This window comes from Netta rufina, assembly GCF_964035555.1.
Source record: "Netta rufina genome assembly, chromosome: 1".
Taxonomy (NCBI): Eukaryota; Metazoa; Chordata; class Aves; order Anseriformes; family Anatidae; genus Netta; species Netta rufina.
The window spans coordinates 171,107,420-171,128,574 of record NC_140123.1 but is presented as its reverse complement, the minus strand read 5'-3'; the positions used below and the strand labels follow the sequence as shown (position 1 = coordinate 171,128,574).

At 42.5% G+C, this 21,155-nt stretch overlaps 1 protein-coding gene across 2 annotated transcripts in view; it reads left to right on the top strand.

Annotated features, from left to right (window-relative positions):
- Positions 1 to 21,155, top strand: part of TBC1D30 (TBC1 domain family member 30) — a gene marked incomplete at its 5' end in the record, with an annotated part of 48,899 nt that overhangs the window by 526 nt on the left and 27,218 nt on the right. Inside the window, one exon of one of the 2 annotated variants that reach the window (XM_084306174.1) lies at positions 1,864 to 2,028. In XM_084306174.1, the coding sequence (XP_084162300.1) occupies positions 1,864 to 2,028 (165 nt within the window). Of the gene's footprint in view, positions 1 to 1,863; positions 2,029 to 19,657; positions 19,818 to 21,155 lie in introns of those variants that run through there. The other variant, XM_084306173.1, reaches the window with a different exon arrangement.

Genomic DNA, 21,155 nt, shown 5'->3' with positions numbered 1-21,155 from the left:
TTTTGGTGTTTTTAGCCACCTGCAGGTCAACTTCCAGGGGAAAGCAAAACGATGCAACATGTAAGCGCAACACTCGGCTACCCCAAATCAAACTGAAGCCGTCAAACGCCACCAAACTCAAAATGAAGCCGCCAACCAGCATTAAAATCAAAATGAAGCCACCAAACGCTGCTAAAAGCATAATAAAGCCACCAAACAGCACTAATGACAGGCAGGCAGCTGTGGCGGTGAATGCCTGTGAGAGGATGGGACTTGCAGCGCCAGGCTGACCTGACAGAGAGGGCTCTGCACAGGGCACTGCTCTCCCGATCCTAAAACCTTCTTGGTTTTGGCAAGGAAAGAAGGGAGGTGAACAAGTGCACCTGTTTTTCAGGCTGTGCAAACAGCTTTCTGCTTCCGTGTTTGGCTTCTTAATGTGGTGGTGTTACAGGATGTAGCTCACGGTCTGTATGTCCTGTGGTGATCTGGGACTCGGCAAGGAATCAGCTTCCTTGGGAATACGTATAAGAGGAAAAAACAAACATGAATTTTACTGTAAAACTGATTCATTGTTCTTATAGGGACAGCTAACTGGAATGAGCAAAAAAAAAAATAATTTGGCTCACTGCTTTTGTGGTAACTGTACAAGCCAACTGGAATACAGTTTAATTTTTTTTTTTTTCCCCTTGAGGTTCATAAATGAGATTTCAAGTCACCTTGCCTGATGCCTGTGATTGGAGGCTCAAACTGAGCAGCGGGTGCCAAAATGGGCGGAGACTACAAAATACAGGATTGTACCCGTGGCTGCCGTGCCTTGCCTTGTCCCTGCCTCTTTATCACCCCATGACTAACATCTTAGCCTACTTTGCCCTTTTTTTTAGGCTCCCCAGAATTTTGGGGAAGGCTTTGCTGTATGAGTTGAGCTGATCACCATGATCACCATCTTGCTAACAGTAGGCTTTCCACGATTCATTAACTTTTTTCTCACTGGATCAGATTACCAATGTATGGATTTTTTTTTTTTTTTGATTGACTTTTCTTTCAGCATCAGGAAGGCATGATTGGATTGAAAGTGATGGAAGGGTTGATAACAGCCTCAGGAAGAAAGCTGTTCAGATACTAGGGGCAAACTTCACCAGGCTGTTACAGCAAAGACCTGAAGAGGTCAGTGTGCGATAGGCAAGACCCAAGCGTTCACTGATGGGATGTGGTGTTTTGGGGGCAGAGGAGAGAATTCCACATTTTAATGGATTTAAGACATCTCCCACACAAATCCCTTTTCTCTAGACCCAAAGCTCACCACATGGGGGCTAATAGGAATATTAGAATTAAGCAGAATGATTTGGGTGAGCTCCGGGGGTGTGGTGGAACATGGACTGACCAGTGAAAAGAAGTGGGAGCCACGTAGTTTGTCTCTTAGAGGAAAGAGTTTACCAATTACAGCTCACCCTGGACTTGCATTTCTGGCCTTGCAGGCAGCTTCTTGAACGTGTTCCTTTTGCCTATTATCATTTGCTTATTGCCCATGCACATTTTCCACAGGCAGCTTTCAGTGTTTAAAATACATGTATACCCCCTGCTTTTGCTGCTCTAGGTGTGTTCTGTCTACATCTGTCATAAAATTTCCAATTTATAGAAGTGTAATTAGTAAGTTTAATATATTGTGCAATAAGTTGAGGTACTTTAGTTCAAATGAAAAGTCTTTGGCTCGGATCCTGAAAATGTTTGTAACTGGGAATTGTGCCATTCAATAGAACTTGTCATTTATTGAAAGTTTGTATACGTAAATGCCTGTGGGGGAAAACCTCTTTGCATGTCACCTACAGTAAGCTGTTTATATGTGTTTCGTCCTGAACTGAAGCTGTTTTCTATGCTTATTGGCAGGAGTTGATGAACTGACAACCATAAAACGGGAACTGAATTACAGAATTTCTGTCCAGTCGGCAAAGCTGCTTCGTCTACTAAAGCAGAAAGACAGGCTTGTACATAAAGTCCAGAAGAACTGCGATATTGTCACAGCTTGTTTACAGGCAGTTTCCCAGAAACGATGTAAGTACTGTTCTGTGTATGCGTATGTTAGTGTAAGAAGTTTATTTCATTAATGTGGGCAGTATTTCAATTAAGCCCTTGCACTTATTTTAAAATCAAGAGGCAAGGCTGTATTATCCCTTAGATAGGACCGGCTTGCAGTGGTCTGTGGCACCTGGGAAAAGGCAAAGTACACTTTGATTTAAGCAATTGACTGGGTAGGCTGTTGGAGCCTCAGCTTTGTGTACTGGTGCGGCACCCTTACTGTAGATTGTTGGCCAGACATCTTCAGCTTTAGTTTACAAAAATTCTGAGATGAATTTTTGGTTGTGCATGCTGTGTTTGACCGTGTACCTTCATATGGTTGTAAGGAAGATGCTGGAATGGGAAATTCTGCTCGCTGGCAGCTATTGATGGCATATGTAATTGTCTTCCCAGAGCATTGCTAGTAGCGCATGTAGCTCCTTTCTGTTGAGTTGCTTCCAGATGAAGAGTATCAGTAAAAACAAACCTGCTTTCCTCAAACTGTTTTATCAGCACCTGTGTATTTTTTTAAAGGGAATATGTGGGGAAGAGGGGAAATGCTGTTCTTTAATTCTTTAGCCTTTTCTTCTGAGACAGTGAAACCTTTTGTTTACCTTGGCGAAGTTGTCCTCTAAAGACATGCTCTACTGTTTTTGTTAGTTCTACTGAAGTGAAACTGAATGTAATGTCACATGTAAAAATAAGTAGAAATTATACCTTTGTAGAACAGACATGTGAGAATAACCTATTTCATGTTCTATTTTTTTATTAACATGCTGCGTGACAGGTACAGAAATGTTCAGGTACAGTAAATAAAGCATGGTCTCTTCACAAAAATGCCTGTAGGCGCTTTGAGGTGCATGTAAAAATATTATTAAAAGAATCTTACCATAGTGGCATGTGCTAATGTAATTTAGTTAATGGATAGTCTATTAATTTTTTTTTTTTTTTAAGTATTTTTAACTATTCGTTTGTTTGACTTAAAATGCAGCATGAAAGTTCTTGGCTGACATCCACTAATTAGGCATATTTTTTTCTTCTCACCTATTATTTTTCTCCCTCAACATCATCTTGATAATTGAGTCCTCAGCATTAAGCATACACTGTGGTCTCCTTTTAAATGAAACTACGTTACTTGAATTTTGCATGCATTTAAGTGTTTAGAGGATTAACTTTAAATTCTGAAGGTCTGAACATCCTAACCTCATTTGTTAGGTAAAATCTTGTTGACTCGAAGGGATATGGGATTTCACCCTAAATATGAACGTGTCTTTATAAACATCAGATACCATTTTGCATTTACATTTTAAGCATAATATCTCTTCCCATTAGTTTGCTAGAAACACCTGAAATAGCAGCTACTACCTCATTTTGAAATATTGAAAACATTGATTTGTAGATGATTTTATTGATCCGGATTCTTCTGATGAAGTTACACACTTGGAATATTATGTTACGTGCCATAAAACTTCATAATATGCATTCACGTACAGCATTACCATTACAATATCCTGCAGTTCTAAAATCTTTCTCAAGTAACTAAGAAGTTGTTAAATATTTTTTCATTTTTAAAGAATATTTTTAGTGGCAAACAAAGAAAAGATCTTTTACCTGTGTTATCATTAATTCTGTCATTGCAAAATAGGTAAGAATACAGAGGTTCCTCAATTGATTTTTGTAGAGTTTCACAGTGTGTTAATACCACTGCCACGCATTTTTTTTTCTTGACATTGTGAAATCAATGTGTAGAGGTAGAAAGCCAAGCAAGTTAACTTTAGGGTCACATTCACATGTTTGAATGCTACCTTTAAGCAATCTGTACAGACCAAATTGTAAACAAAGACTGTTCAATTCTGGATTTATATTAGACTCTCAATTGAACACTGTTGAATTCACTCCTCACGATAAATTCAGTTAAGTAGGGAATTACAAAGGATAAAATTTATCCTTTGTTTTATGATGAAATGTCTATCATGCTTTAGTCTGCTTAAAAAAAGAAAACAAACGCTACATGTATTTAAACAACTGCGTGTTTAAAACTATATATTCAGTATCTAAAAATTTTGAGGCTGTAAGAAACTCCATGGATCAGTTTGTGGCCTGTGCTGGTTCTCAGTCTCTGTTCAATGCATGGCCTTCTGGCAGCTTTGGAAGCCCATCTTGGGTTTGCTCGTGCTTCAGGACCACCAATACCTGGCACAGCACCTGCAGCATTGGAGCTGCCAGACAGATCGAGAAAATGCAGAGGAGCAGTCGCCAGGGAAGGACTTCATAACCTACTGTGCTTTCCATGAAGCTGTTGGCCCTTATCCCTGGAAGGTGACGTGTGTTTTGCATACAAATAAATATTACCATAGAAAACAATTCACAACAGTAAAATGCATTTTGGTTGGATACAAAAATAGCTACGGCTCTGCTGGGTGGTGGATAAATTGCTCTGTTGGATATGTGCTGAAAGCAGTGCTCTTACAGACTGTTTATAAGATACATGCCAGACCAGTTTCATTTTAATAATGCATATTTCACCCCAAATTTAAAAACAAACAAACAAAAACACTCTAGTGAAGAACATCAGTAAGAAAAAACTAACAGTGATGGCCTGACGCCAAATCTAGCTTCTAGGCACACAGGTCTCTTACTTTTGCAATTTTGATTTATTTGGAATAACAAGAATTAAGTTTGTTGGAGCACTGTGAACTATTTCAGATCCATCTTAGCAAGCACAGTGCTTCATGCGCCGAATTGTATCACTTGAGAAAAGCAGAGTACAGTAACAAAAAAAAAGTAAATCAAGTTTTTTTCAGCTTCATCTAAAGGACATGCAAAAGACACCCCATTCTTCTTTCATCATGTTTTTATATAGTAACAGCAAGCTTATATTACTAAATATATTTTGAGTAATCGAATTGCAAACCAGAAATTCTTAGAATCACAAATTTTGATTGCCTGTCACTCTAATAAAAAAGCATGTATTGCCTACACATTTGTAAGTAAAATTACCCTGCTCCATTATAACTCAGTCTTCCTGCTGGCAAACAGGGATGCTTCAATCACTTTCAGTATAAAATAAGATGAAGTTACATTAACAAAAAGTTCATTAATATTCTCTTGTATTTTCAATTAAGTAATAGTAGAAGCTTTCATAGAAATTGTTTGGATTTTGTTTCCTTTTTCTCCTCCTGGTTTAATTTAATGCAGGGCCAGCAGAGGGAGACAGTATGTTTTACTTTGTGCGGTGATTGAGGTTTATCTCTGCTTATCATAGGTTGGTGGCTTTCATGCACTTTCCTTAAACATGAAGGAAAGTGCTTTGCAAACATATTCAGGCAATAACTGGATGAAAAGGTTTGAAGTCAGGTGCAACCTAGCAAATAAATGTTATTCCTAAGGAAAGTGTTAGGTTTCACGTGTGAAGTGGTTGGAAAAAATGGTGACAGATGGTTTCTTAATTAGAACCGAGATCATTAATTCCCACATGGCTGCTGAGGTTATTCCAGAAGCTCCTGATCATACAAGCTGAATGTTTTGGGGTCTATAGAAATTCTGTAGAAAATTTGGGGTTTATATATATATACTTCTTAGCAATACTTTTAATCTCTTTGAAAGCATCTCACCTAGATAGAAAGCCAGCACAAACTGCTATTACCTGGCCACAAAGAGGTACCCTGTGAGTTCCCAGGGGATGGACAGAGTTCCCTGGGAGATGACCAGGCTGTGGACTGCTTGCCTGTTTCTTTGACTGCTGAGAACATGTTACTGTCATTTAGCATCAATCCTCCTCACGGGTTATGGAGTTCCCTTGGGGGAAACTGTGAAAGCCGTATCTGAGGTTGTAGTAGTGTGAGGTGGTTAGAAGATGAATGAGCAAGATCGTCTTCATCTGGTGTCTCTGGATAAGTGTAATCTAGATATGCAAAAGTACTTGATTAAACTTCAACTTGATTAAGCAGATTGAACTTCTGCTTTCTCTCTTCTTTCCCTCCCTCCAGAGTTTGTCTCTTTAGCTTCTGTCTTGCATCATCTGTGTGTCCTGTCTCATCTCCCACATTTTTCTTCCCTTCCTAATTCATTATTAGCTTTTCTCATTTGATCTTTGTCTTTAAATGTCAGACTTCTCAGCCCTGTTTTGTTTTATTTATTCCCCCCCTTCCTACATCTTGTCAGCTCTGCAGTGTTGAGTTTTCTTCATGTTGTTCCTCAGTCTTTTTCATATGTTCTTCCTTGCCTTTTTGCCTGTATGCACTATTTATCTGTTCACCTGTTTTCTCAGTCCCCCCTCTTCACTCAGTTGCTGTAAGACCGAGGCTGACTTTCACAAATTCTAGTTCACAGGGTGAAAGCTTGATAAAGCGTGAGAACAGCTTTAATGAAACATACTGTGTGCTGTTAACACAGCTAATGTTGATTTGACTGTCACTCTGGATCAGATGTATTTTCTTGCCTTTTTTTTTTCTTTAAACCTGGGGTATATGCTTGCGTGCTGGTGTAATAATTCATGCAGGTCAATGTGCCTTACCATTCTTTATACTTCTCACAGCCCAGTAGCTTAGGGTGCTCTTGCAGTTGTATAAATGTTATTTAAGCTGGAACATGCCAATTGCTCTCTTCTTTCTCTATGAAAATCTGAGCTATTCAGCAGGTGCTGCTACTGTGGAAGTTTTGCTCCAAAAAACAGACAGACAAAACCCACTGACTCTCCATTATAAACGTGGACAAATTTCAAACTTGTATTTGCAATTCATGTTTGTCACTTTCATGTCTGAAATGTTTAGTAAGGAAGAGGATTCTTTGTATTAAAAATATTGTCAGTGCGATTTCCATTTGCAATTAAAAGAGAAACTTTGCTGTGTTCATCTCCAACTCTTCTTTAGATTTCCAATTTTAATTGTCTAATTTTAAATAGCTCTGATTTTTGAAGCCAGATGGATTTGCTTTTATAACTTTTTTCTTATAGCAATAACTATTTAATTGACCTATCAAATACATGCCTGCTTTGCAGTTAAAATAGGAGGTTTGCTTCTCATGGAGTCTGATTTCATGTGAGTCATCCTCAAATGACTCAGTTGGCTGAATGCTTCAGTTCAGTAGCTTTCCTATTATCTCATCTGGTTTTGTGTACTTGTTTATATGACTAGCCTATCCTTCATGGCTGTTAATGAATTTGATACTTGAAATTGATGCTGTGACTTCTTGAAATGCATATCTAAGAAATAGTGCCTGTGGCTGCTTCCTTTTTTTTTTTTTTTTTTTTTTTTCCCCCTAATGAATTGTTCTTAATTTATTCTACTTGATCTTTTGCCCTTGGGAAGACTCTGGGGTGGGGAAGGGGAAATGGAAAGAAACAGAATCATGAGTCTGAAAATGTGATGATGATTTTCAGTTCCTTTTTAAATGGTTGCCAGAGGCTAGAGGTATGCTGAATTACCTTTACAGTTGGTTGTCCACTTGTAGCAATGCATATTTGCTATGACGAATAAATGGAATACTACTATTGATTTTTAATTGTTGCTATTGTCAACAGACTGTTACCTATGCTACACAGAGCAAAGACTTTCTCTGGTGTTTATGACTCAGGATGTGGAGGTGGGCTGAGGGGTTGATTAGCAAGGATTTTATAATCTATTCTATGTCCTTTGCTGGTTTTTAGGGAGTGAATTAGTAGGAGAGGAAAGAAGAGAACCTGTTTCTAAGGATGCTGGAGCTTGGCTCATTGTGGAAGGTAGCTGTGAGAACCCTTAGAGCCAACTGTAGTGGTGAATATGCTTCTACAAAACTAAATGACACTTCATTATCCTATTTTATTCAGCTATAGCCAGCCAAGATCCTGAGGAATCTGAAAGCCTAATCCAGTGCAACAGGAGCCTGGTCTGAGGGTTACTTGCATCGTTCATCATTGTGCAACAGGTCACAGAGAAGTGTTTCAATAAATAGTCGTGTGCCATGATTAGTATTTGCGAATGAACATCAGGCTGTGTATTCTTGGTATTTGCTAGTGAGTCTTTGGGACAGAAGAGTGAGTGTTCTCATACACAATACCAGCAGTGTGGAACAGTGAACAAGATGTTGATTGTTGAAAGGACAATAAGACAATAATAATTATTTTTTTTTAAACACTATTCAAAGTTTGCTGTTCTAGTATTTTATGCAGTTATGGAAGCTATTCACACAAAAAGTGCCAGTTCTGTCTTTAAGGCTGACAGTCGGTATCTGAATAATCCTGGGGACTGTTTAGGTAGTGAATTCCATGGTTGCTTCATTTTGATGAGAATAGGATCTTGTAACTGGTTGGTGGGATGTGCACACAGAGTACGGATTCTATGTGTAATTGGGGTAGGTAACGAATGCTGACATCTTGGGTCATTTGGCAACCTGTAGTATTGGTAAGCACCATGGAGAATTCAGACCAGCCCACTTCATTGTCTCCAGATAGTAATTCACGATGACTTACTCTAGCCCCAGGAAGCTGGCTGGTGTGAGGCCAGAGAAGCCCTTGGCTACCTAATTCAAAACAGTTCAGCTGACTGCCATCTTCTCTTGCTGATATTCTCCACTGTAAAACTAAATCTGTAATATAAATTCTAGATTGAGAAACTGTCTGGTCAGTTTACTTACAAACTTAGCAAATGGTTTGATTGTACAGACTTGATATCACTCAGAAGGCCACTTCAGAGCTAATTTCAGTTTGACTCCTGAAATGAAGTAGGAATTCTCTCCTTTTCTAAAGTAAAAAAGGAAGTAATCTTTTCTTTTTTCTCCTCTGAAATTGAGAGGCTGGATTTGCTGTCTAATTTGGTCATAGCCCATCTGAAAGGTTTCTGTTGACTGTGCACTTGCAGAATATCAAATTGAAAAGACGGCAAAAACTAGTGCTTAGAGAAGTGCAGAACCTGGAATCCTCACTTGGAGGGAAATTCTGATTTTAGAGTACAGCAACAAAAATATCTTGTTCCAGCATGAAATAAAAACACCTACTCACAACATTCAATTGCTTATGAAGCAGAATTCTGAAAGCTTACATTTTGAGCTAAAATGCTTTGTTCAGATTTTGACACTCCTCGCCCTTTCTCATTTCATGTTATATAATGAGCCATTTTTAAGACATTAAATGTTTAATCCTAAAAAGAGTCAAAATTGAATAATGCTTTTGGCATTTAATTTTTTTTTTTTTTTGGTCACATATATAGTACTTCGTTGTGAAGGACTTTGCTTTCCACAAGCTGGTGTTTTATGATGGAGTTTTCCATTAAAGTTTTCCTGGGAATATGCAGCCATCCATCTCTGCAGTTCACTCCCTGGCAGCTCAACACTGGGGTTGCCAAGCTGATTTAGGGAGCTGCAGAGCTAACACTCACAATTAAGGCATATGTTTTCTTTCTGTCTCTTTGGGGATTATGTGGATCCTTATTTTGCTGTGTCAGATATTCCCTACTATATATGCACATATACCTGACTGCCACTTTTGTTGTAGGTGTCATTCCATTGCTACTTTTATTGGGAAATCGGCTGCATTCAGGGTTGAAGATTGATGCTGATGGTAGGTAGCTTCCTAGGGACACTGGAGGCTGCTGACTAAGATTGCTACCTCCTTGGGGAACATACTGCCTCCTGGCTCACTGCTGCTGATCATTTTCCAGCTCGGTGAGAGCTGCTGTCTCTCAAGGAGTGGGATTTTCTTGGGGAAGGGAGACAGCAGGGGTTCAGAGCATGGTGGGTGCCGAGCAAAATGGGCAGGGGAACTCAGGCCTCTGAGAGGAGATAGCCTTCAGCTTCCTCTTCTGTTCTGCCTGATGAGCCTCAAATACATTACCACATGTAATAAAGGAGCTGTGGACCAGCTGATTGGTGGTATATTGTGTCAGGCATGGTTTGGGAGACACCAAGCCTTCACCCAAAGGAGTGTGGTGAGCCCTAGGAGCCCCTGGTCAACCAGCTGTGCTGTCCCACTTCTCCACAGACTGTGGGTCCTGCGAACCTGAGAACCATACACCTGCATGCTGCCTTCTCCCCACACTTTGAATACTTGCCTTGGAAATGGCAGACGTGGGGTGAGCGTGGAGTGGGGCTGAAATTGTAAGCAATATCAAACAGGCGTGGTCAGTCGTCGGTCTCTGACGCTGAGGTGGAAGGGGCGCTGCCATCTTGTAATGGTCGCCACCTCAGGTGGTGAAAGCCTCAGCCGCTGCTTATCGAACTGCAGTGTCCTCAGGGAAACAGCTCTACATTTGTGTATTGTGCAGACACCTCATGGGGTATTAACAGCTGAATATGGCTACGGTATAAAATAAATTACCAAAATAAATACTTCATTACTTATCAAGGATCTGAATGGTGAATTCAGCAAACCTTTCTGCGATCAATAAACTTGCTGCTGAACCTAGGCCTAGTATGCAATTGAAAATGCAGGCTTCCTAGTATGTAACTGTGTGACAGGAACTTGGTAGCGATCCTGTAATCTGTACAGTGCTTGTTATAGCGTGTTTTGAATATTCTTTGTCAGTGTGCCAGCAGCTGTGACAACACAGAAATAGTTGAGTTGGTGCTACACCCAAGATTGTGCTTGTTTTGTATATGTGTACAACTTGGGTTGACTGACTGCCGCCTTTTCCATATTCTTCTGTGTAACGGTGGTCCTGTTTCTGCTACAAAGCGATAGCAGACCTCATGGGATTAGTTTTGTGATGCAGGTAGAATTTTGAATGCACTGAACTATGTTTTTCACAACAGCTGTGCCATGAAAAGTTGATGTATTGGATAGTACTTGTTACATAAAATGCTTGCTGAGTATTAGAAATGTGGATTAATCTGATAGATTATTGCATGTGGGTTTCTTTTTTGGATTCCTTTTCAAGTAATGCTCTAGTGGTTGTTATTTACGAATTTCCCTGAGCAAAGTGGTTCTTAAATAAGTGACATCTTACTTCTCTAGTCCTGCAGTAACTTTGAGAGGTGGTATTGAATCAGTTTGAACTGAGGAGATGCTTTAGTCTCCTGAAGGAAGGATGCTGTTGTTTGATGATAATAACAGCAGAAAAATCAGAACAGCCTGTTCCCTATCTGCAGTCCCTTGTCAGTCAGTCGTGACCTCAGAAACAACCTCTCAGACAACAGTTGCCTCTTCACATGTGTAGTAATCAGGATGGAAACTGATCCGCAGTGAAGTTCAGTTAGCCTCGTATTTCCCTGAAGAACTGGAAAAGCCAGGCTTTGACTGAAGTCATGCTGGGATTATTCTGGTGAAGGGAGTTGACATGCTGATTTTCTGCACAGGTTGAGGAGCAGTGTGAAACTGAGCTCGTCCTGTTCCAGCCCAGTGAGTCTGCCCAGGGCAGGGAGCGTCAGGCAGGGAAGGGAGGAGCGGAGTGTGCAGCCTGGCCAAGCAAAGGGCTCGGGCTGCAGCTCTGCGACGTGAGCAAAACCAGAATTAAAAGTAGTCCTGGGCTTTACTGGGGGACTTCAGTGTCCAGGATATCCAGGATGTAATCTAGGATTTCATTGCTTTAAATGAGGATATGAGAGGAAAGTGGCTGTACAGCCAGTGCCACCAAAGGCCATACGTGGAGGAGTAATGATGTGTGATGAGTACACATGATGGAGATTTCCAGCCTTCGTGTTTCCCAAAGCATTTAAATGCTTCTGAACCAATGATAAATCCTGCTCTGACATCTGCAGGTACTAAAAACCCATGGCGCTTACTGGAAATGTTGAACATTCAAGATGTAAGGGTTTGTTTGTGTATAAGCTCATAGGATGGTTGGCTGTATGAGCTCTGTAACCATAATACAATTGTTACAATCTTTAATCTTTCTCTGACAAGCTTTTGGATGTGGAAATAGCCAAAGAGAATAAAGTGTGCAATTAGATTGTATGCATAGTCTTTCACATTTGTCTAGCTTAGCACTACCTTCTTTTTTTTTTTTCTAGATATTATACTTCAGTACAATTAACTTTACTGTTCGTTTTCCTAATTAAATACCATATTATTTTTTTTTCTTTTTTGTTTTAAATCTTTGTAAGCTTGCAGGAGGGTAAATGGAGAAATGGAGCTTTGGTGAAAATGCCCTACAGAGTACATGGCCTTTAAGTAATACAGATGCATTTTATCTCTGACTATGACATATAGAACATTCTTCGGTTGAGTGAAGCTTTGACGAAGAGATTTCCTGGATACTGAAGATCAAATGGAGGATGGCAGCTGCTTGGGATAATTAGTCCTAGGAATAGACCGATTTACGGAGCATCAGCTAGCAGATACATTTCTGCAGCCTTCCGAAATAAGTTTGACATTTAAGCACAAGATACTAGAAAAGCGAGCTGTGAATTTAGTCTGTTTGGATCGATACTCCTGCATATAATTCTGTGCTGAAGCAGCTCTGGAAATCTCCTCAGATTTTACAGTGTTTTGCTACTTGAAGTTAAAAATAACCTGAGTTTGACTTGCTGAGCAGTGGATGCTCCTCAGAAACACTTGAGATTTGCCAAGGAAGTGAAGTCCATGTTATATCATCTTACTAAAACACTTTTGTAAGAGAAAAGTGACACAAGCATATTATTTATGTCTTTCTTAGTAAAATTTGGAAACCTCTTGTTCTGTTTTAGTAGCGGTGAAATCTTTTTATAAAGTGATGTACCTCCCTAAAAATTACAGCAACTTGTACCAATCATTATGTTCTTCCTGTCATCCATACAGTATGTATTGTCCAAATCCAAAGTATGAACAGTTTGTGGTTCTTGGGTTGCATCTCATCCAGTTGTCTTTGTCAACAGATGTTATTGGGCCTTAGATCCTGAAGGAAAAACAGTTTTTCAGTGAGGCTAAAGGAAGTTGGAATGGGGATGTAATCAGTGTGCATAGCTGGTCTTTTTTTTTTTTTTTTTTTTTTTTTTAATGGGAATCCTAATCTGAAGACTTAAATAACATTTGCAGTAATTCCTAGAGAGCTAGTGGCATCTGCAAACAGAGGCTGATGTATATGGGATCAAAGATCTTGAGTGCTGGTGGAGGGCTTCCATAGCGACTGATCAAGATTTGTGGTCCTAAAAGCTCCATTAACTTCTGTTAGAGCGAACACCATTTTCCTCCACAACACCAGAAAGGGTTTTGTTTCCATTCCTCTGCAATGAAGCTCTGTCCGTGGAAGCCGTGTGAACTGGGAAAGGGAGGATCTGTGCTGGAAGCAGGACTCCTATCCTTGGGCAGTGCAGGGATGATGTCTTCTTGCTACGTGTCTATAAAATGCCTTGTACCTCTTGAACCTGGTCTTTGATGGAAGTCCTAAGCATTACTGCAACTAAGTAGTAAAAGATATATAAAAACTTGTTTATAAACATGGTCTCACCCCATAGTGCTTCCCGGCCTGAAGCGAAGGCATTTTTTGGTTAGCTGATTTTTCAAACTGATGGTTACTTTTCAGTCAAAACCACTTATAAGTGTTCTGTCTGTGGATAAATCTTGCCTTGAGGAACACAGTATTTTAGTTTTCATTAGTTATGTTAGGGGCATTAAAGCCTTGCTGTTTCTAAAATAGCAGTTCAAACCAAACAAGCTGGCAATCCGCACTGTAACATTCAATTTCTATGCTAGATGCTAAGCAAATTAAATTCTAATAAGGGAAGAGCAGCTCTGTATGAGAGCTGGGAGCCTGCAATCAAGTGACCTTTCTTCTTCCACAAATATTATCTTAAACATGACTACAAGCAATAGCTGTCAGAAGTGTAGTTCTTGTTACTCTTTTTTTCATATGTTGCATTAGTCTTTACAGCTGATATAGTGATTTGATTTTTAAAGTGACCATGTAGCATCTAAGCAGGGTTCTGGTGTGTGAATGTTGGCCAAGACGTGCATTTACTTTCCATCATTAAGCAAGGCAAGGGGACATTTCTTAATTCTTACACATAATATTTTTATGTAGGCCTCTTCAGTGATTTTTCTTACCGTGTCCTTTACAAAAATAGTATATTTAATTCTGTATTTCAGTGGAGACAGGTAATTCCTCTGACAAAAAAAAAGGTATTTGCTATTTGAGATCTCACTTCAATTAATGTGTGTTTTATTTAAAACACACTCCTCTGTATATATTTTATTGATCACAGAAGCATTGCTGTGACTTCTGTTCCACCTGTTAACACTAGAATTTATGCAGTTTACTGTTTGGTTAAATACATGGTCGCTATAGCAATGCCTTCATGACATGTCTCTTACCTTGCTCACCAGATGCAAATATCTGCCTAATGTAACTGCACGCGATCCCCTTTACTGCTCTAATCAGTGCGTAAATGAGTGAAATAAATTGACGTTCACTCCACGTCTTCCACCCCCCTCACCGTATTTCTGTATTTCCTTCATCAGGGCAACACTGATCCCTTTGCTCCTGAAATGGCAAGGAGGACTTTAGAATTAATTTATACAGTAGAACCTAATTAGAAAAATAAATAAAAATAAAAGGAAACCTGGATGCTGTTGTTCAATACTAGCACCCTATAATTTCACAACATGAGAAAAACCTTCCACTGATTTACCTGTCGCTTTTTTTCTGATTAAGATCTGGTTAGAAGCATTTGGGACACACAACACTTCACCAAGCTCTTTTCCTGCTGGCTGTAATTGTGTCGTTTTAGGAGACAACATAGATGCTGTACAAAGAATTAACTGTAACAGCAAACTTCAGTTTGAGATTAACCCATCCACATTTGAGTATTCGTACATAGGTGTTTAAATGTGTGCGAGGTGCCTACGCTTCCCTTATGGTCTTCAGAGACCTTGCCAGTATCTTGCTTCCCTTGCGTTAGCATACAAAGCTCCTCACAACCTACTCTTCTCCGTTACCACATATTTGTCATTTCCTGTTTGGTGTTCAGGGTTATCTCCTGCCTTGTAGCTCCATCCCACCCTTAGCATTTTAAAACAAGTACCTTTGTAATTTCTCCCTGTGCTGGTATTCACTTGTGGGTGTTTCTCCGTGTTGAAGTTCATTAAAACCTAATCCCTCAGCCCTTTTACTGACCTCATGCTATGCCTCTGTCCTCCTTCAGGTGTGTCCCTTGGTACTCCTTTTTGCCATGAAGCCTACAGAAATGCAAGAGCAGCTCCTATATTAAGAGAGCTTCCATTGTGCTTACCAATACAATCTCGCTGTTTCCATGTGCTCCTCCATATGCTAATATGTTTTCTTCTGTCTTATTTCTTCCTTTTATAGCAGGCAGTCTCTTTTGCTGTGCTTGTACAGCACCTGCTACAAGAATGCTGCAGCCCAGAATTAGAATTTATGGGCACTGTAGTGAACAGAAACAGCTTCAATAGAATATCAGGGTTATTTAGTTGTGCAAGCTTGTTGCCCTCTGTTAGTGGCATAATAAGGGGAATTAACTTACTCCTGTCCTGTTATCAAGTAATAGTATATTTAAAACCCTTTTTGTTTCCTACGTGGATGGTTCTGAGCTAAAAAATCTTTGCCTTGTCCTTACAGTGCATTGTGTTAAGGTAAAGGCTTCCAAATCACATCTAGCTTGTAGCATTATTTTTTTCTTCTGAAAATATTTGAGGTGTCCTTGATTTGTGGCATGTGCTGTTTACAGAGCGTGAGTTGGTTCCTGCTTCTCAGGAAATCTTTTAATTCTCTCCTGTTATGCTCTGGGAGCCATCATGTCCTGGAACGAAATAGGCTGCTCTTTGTACCTGGCCCGTTGGCACTGGTTGCTGTCACTTTTGTGCTCAGTGCTGCTGCCTTGTCAGCAAATTTAATTCTTCCACCCTCAAACAGTTTGGCCTAGAAGCTGCAGATGCTGCAGAATACGCGCTTTTAAATGTGATTGTGGGAGATGGTTACATAGCGAGGAGAGTTAATAATTTGTGGCGTGTAGCATTTGAGTGTTAACATATTCATAGCTTTCAGTGTGATTGTGTTGCAGGGACAAGCTCAAGAAAACCTTACTGCTGTGTGGTTTCCTGAAGGGCTCAGGGAAGTAGGGTCTTGGTGCTTCACTGGGTTGTGCATGGGTCTGGGAGACATGAGCATGCAGTTCTGTTGTTGCTGGCCTTAGGGAGTCCTGGGACTGTTCAGATGTTTTCCTGCACATCCCCTGTTCATGAAAATAGCTACATCTTTATAAATGGAGATGGGTAAAGGCAGGTTCAAGGGGGTTACAGGCGTGTCAGTACTTTTGGTACTCTTTTTTTTTTTTTTTAAGCAATCTGTGATGCTTTTGAGAGCTTCTCACCCACATGATCTTATTGCATAAGCATCGCTTGTGCCACTTGGGGAACAAGATATGAATTGAGGGGTTTGCAGCTGACCTTACCTGCACTGATTCACTGCCTGTGAATGTGGTGCCTCCCTAAATGGGAAACTGGTCATCCTGGTGTGCTAGAAGTTCCTAGGAAGTGCTTTCACAACTGGTTTGCAAGTGCCTTCGTTACAGATAGGTGATGTTTCAGGTCTTTTCACTGATGATGGAAAAGTTTGGCATACTTCTCAGGCATACTTAACTGCCAAAAACTTATTTACTGTGTTGGCTGTTGTTGAAGGGAAAAATGAGTAAGAATGGTGTGTGCAGTCTAAAGGAAGAGGTAGGACTGGACTAGAATTGGATTAGTTTCTCAGTTCTGCTGCATGCTTCCTGAGACTCATCATTTAAGTCCTTCTTTTCCATTTCTTGGAATCACAGATGTTATTTCCTGCCCATGATGTAGTTTACATTTGCAGTGAATATCGTGGTAAGCAAATACTGGCTCTTTTTTCTGTGATGTCTAATAAGTGGGTTAAAAACTAGCTGGGTAGCCGGGCCCAAAGAGTCGTGGTGAATGGAGTCAAATCCAGTTGGAGGCCGGTCACTAGTGGCGTCCCCCAGGGCTCGGTGCTGGGGCCGGTCCTCTTTAATATCTGCATCGATGATCTGGACGAGGGCATTGAGTGCACCCTCAGTAAGTTTGCAGATGACACCAAGTTAGGTGCATGTGTCAATCTGCTTGAGGGTAGGAAGGCTCTGCAAGAGGATCTGGATAGGCTGCACCGATGGGCTGAGGTCAACTGCATGAAGTTCAACAAGGCCAAGTGCCGGGTCCTGCACCTGGGGCGCGATAACCCCAAGCAGAGCTACAGGCTGGGAGATGAGTGGTTGCACAAAGCTGTGTCCTTTTCTTTAATCACAAGGTTGCTCTGCAGCCCCATTTCTGCTGTTGTTCCTGTCACCACCCCATCTGCTGATGCTTAGCCTTCCTTTCCTGCTGCACATCTTCAACCTCGTTGTTGCAGTGCAGATAGAAGAGAAGTGGGCTGGTGAATGGGGAGGTGTAGGGTAAATGGAGTTGTTTTTTCTGTGTCGAAACCTGGTGGAGATCACAGGACCAATCACCAGGAGGCAGATTGTGACAGCTATGCAAGTTATACTTGTCATCGAGGATTTCTTATAAAGTATGCTCAGGCCCTAAAAAGGCACAGTTAGCAGGTGGTGATAAGGCTGCAGAGAGATACCAAATGAAGAGGAAAAGTTTTTCAGAAAGTGACTGTGTTGTGTGGGAGGGAAGAAATGAACTGCAGGGGAGAAAAGCAAAGTCTCAGGCTGATAATTATAAAATATCTGGAGGTTAAGTATCTGGGTTGCCCAAAACTCTTCTCTCTCTCTCTCTCTCTTTTTTTTTTTTTTTTTTTTTTAATGTATTTTCTAATAATTTGCCATCTGTCTTGCCAGTAATTATAGATAAGGACTTGTGAATGTGGCCAGCCTTCTCTGGCTCGGTGGATCAAACTAGATGCATGATGGCTAGTGACATCTTTGGGTTCAAATCGTTGCTTTTTCCTCAGCTTGAAACTGGTGATTCGTCTGTGAGCTGCAGCGCCTGCGCTTTGAAATTTCCTTGTTGTTGAAGACTGTTCACAAATTAGTGGTAAATACGGCAAATTTATACAAGCTGCTGACATGCAGTGTCGTGCTTAGATGCATGCAAGTCCAGGGAGTGGGCCAACGCCTGCCTTGCCACTGGCAAGTTAGAGATTTTGGCTGATGGGTGGTTAAAAACTGATGCGATCCATTTTTCTAGAAGCTAGGTTCTTGCTCTTAAGATATGCATATGTATATATAATGGGAGACTTATCCGTGTCTCCAAAATCCATTTGTGCTAATGATCCAGTGAGTCATCAAACCCATTAGTATGTCTTGGCTTGTTCATTTTGTGCACTAAAGTGCATTTTTGCATTTTTCTTACAAGAAACGTTGCATTAATTGGCTGGCACGTGGACAATTGTCCTTAATGGCGTGCTGGTCCTTCCAAGTATCCACGTCCTGAGTCACGGAGCGATTGTCCTGTTTGTTTCTGGTTTTCAAAGACTGACAGGATGACAAGCAGGAGAAGCAGCAGTAATGAGGACAGTGAATACTTTGGTTGTACCAAAGCAGCTGGTTATCCTCGTCAGCTAAATATGGATGTCTTTCTTAGAGCTGATTTGTTTAACAATTGAAGGAAGGATACGGCTGTGTTGGTTTGGTGGGATGACCAAGTCACCGTCTGGATAACAAGAGTGCCTCTTTGGGCAAGTCCCGAAAATTTGGCCATGGCTGCTGAGGCTTTGGCCAGCGGTGTGTAGTGTTGAGTTACCCAGTCTTGAAATGACCAAAGACTGATGTGGGGCTGTTTGTGTACGGTGCCCAAGGAAGAGGAGAAAAATATTAGATGACATGGTTATTTCTGTAGTTAAATATTTCTGTCCCAGTCCCGTTGGTACAATCTGTCCACCAAGGGAGATTAATTTATTTCAGATTTGATGCTTTAACCACTAAACCATCATCTCCAGCTGGCACTGCAACAAAGTGATTTACATCATCTACATCAGCAGGGAAGTGTCACCTTTGTTAAAAAAAGAACCGCCGACACACAGGCTTCATTATCCACCCGGAGTGCAAGCTAGCAGCTCCAGCGCGGTGGCTTTCCTGCGGAACCGAATATTTAGATATTTAGAGGCATGATCAAAATCACACTTCTATGAAAAATTAACAGTAGATTCTAAATATAGATATAACTTGTGTGTGTGTGTGTTTTATATAATTGGCTTTGCTGCTTATCTGTTGCCAGCTTTCTCCTGCCCGTGTCATGAACACCTGTCAGGTTTATAAATGTGATAAAGGAGCGAGGGGCTGTGGTGCAGGGTGGGCTCGGACTCGTGACAGCTCGCTGGCCAGCGTGAGGTGATGAATCCTGCTCGCCTTCTGCAGCAGCCCCGAGTGGTTTAGCCCCTCAGGGCCGTCAGTGTGCCAAACATTTTCCTCGATGGTTTCTTTTGGAGCCCTTTTGGGGTGCTGTTAGGTCGAGCACCTCTCCGGCTGCTCGCCCCCCGGGCCGCAGGGCCCCCCGCCGCCCTTTGTTCCTGCAGCCCAGGTGCTGCTGGAGGAGGAGGAGGAGGAGGAGGAGGAGGAGAGGCTGCCGGTTTTCACGCAGTGATGCTAGGGTTGTGGGCGGGAGCAACTCCCTTTTTTTTTTTTTTTTTTTTCCCCTCATTTTCTCCTCTCCTCGCCCTCCCTCTCTCCCCTCAGCACACGGCCGCCGCCGCCCAGCCCTGCCGGGGGCTCGGTGCCCTGGCCATGGCCGCAGCCCCCCGCTGAGGGGCCGAGGGAGCGGTGAGCGGGGCGGGGGGCGGCCATGCGGCAGGACCGGCTGCCGGGCTCGCTGCGGCGGGGCGGGCGATGCCTCAAGCGGCAGAGCTCGGGCGGCGGCGTGGGCACCATCCTCAGCAACGTCCTCAAGAAGCGCAGCTGCATCTCCCGCACGGCGCCGCGCCTGCTCTGCACCTTGGAGCCAGGTACCGAGGCATTAATCCCCGTAATCCCCGTAAAGCCGCTTGGCCATGCCCTGCCCTGCCCTGCCCTGCCCGGCTCGGCTCGGCTCGGCGATGGGCGCCCCGGGTAGGCGCGGAGCGGGGAGGCGGCAAATGGCCGCCCGCGGGGCGCCGCTGGCTGAGGGCGGCGGGCAGCGGGCAGCGGGCAGCGGGCGGAGCGGCCTCAGGGACCGCCCGGCCCCGCTCCGCGTCCCGCAGCGGCCGCCTCTGCCCTCCCGCAGCCCCCCGGCCGCTCCTCGGCCCGCTGCGGAGCCGCTGGGCTGGTCCCCGCCTCATGGCGGAGCCCCCTCCTTTGTCTGCCGTGCGGGGCTGACGGGCTGTGAGGGGCAGGTGCCGGCCGGCTGGCGGCTGCGGTGGTGGCAGGGAGATGGATGGGTTTTGGGCTCAAAAGGGAGGCTTTTCGGCTCGGGGGAGCCTTGCTGGGTGTCGCAGCGTTGGATCCTTTGGTTGTCAGTGGAAATCCGGGTTGGTAATGTCAGAGCTGCCGCTCGCAGCTAACGCGTTGTCAGGTCTCGCCTAATCCTAGGCGTATGGAAAATACGTGAGGCGGAGGTCTCCGAAACAAACCCGGAGCAGTGCACGGAGCTATATACGGTTCCTTTTCCCCTTGTGCCAGCACTCGTGTCCAAGATGGCTTTTGGAATTGCGTTGTGCTGGCTGCTCCTGTGCTCGAGATCGGCTTGGGATGCTGTTATTAATGTGGTCTGAGGCTTATTCTGGTGTAGGTTCATAGCACTGCTGTTACTGAAGGGATTTCCTGACTTCTGATTCTCACAGACCCCTGTAGTAGCCTTCCAGTATTCCAGGTAATGATATCTGGGTATCGATATTCTTATATGCTCCTGTGAAGACCAGGAGAGGCAATAAGAGGCACAACCACAAATGCCAAAGCCCTAAAGCTAGGAAATCCCGCTGGGCTGGGGTTTCCACATTGTTCAGTGTGAGTTACTGGGATGACATCACTGGGGATATATGCTTTCACAGCGCTGGGAGAGGGAGCCTAATGAGCCCTTAAAAATGCAAGCTTAATGAATTTTTCTTCAGGTTTTCTTAGTGTCTGTGTCAGCGTATGTTTGCAGTGAGAAGTTTTTGTGGACTGCAGGTTTTGGATGTGCTTTGATATATCCCAGTGAGCTCCGGTGGCAGCTTTGGCTGCTATTTCTGGTTTTGCAGGTGAAAATGTATATTTAGGAAAAAAATACAGGGTGAGACTAGGAGTATTTCTGGTTCTAAAACAAGCAACAATAAGGTAGTAGTTCATGTTGCCATTTTTGTCCCCAGGTTTGGACTCCCGCTGCACAG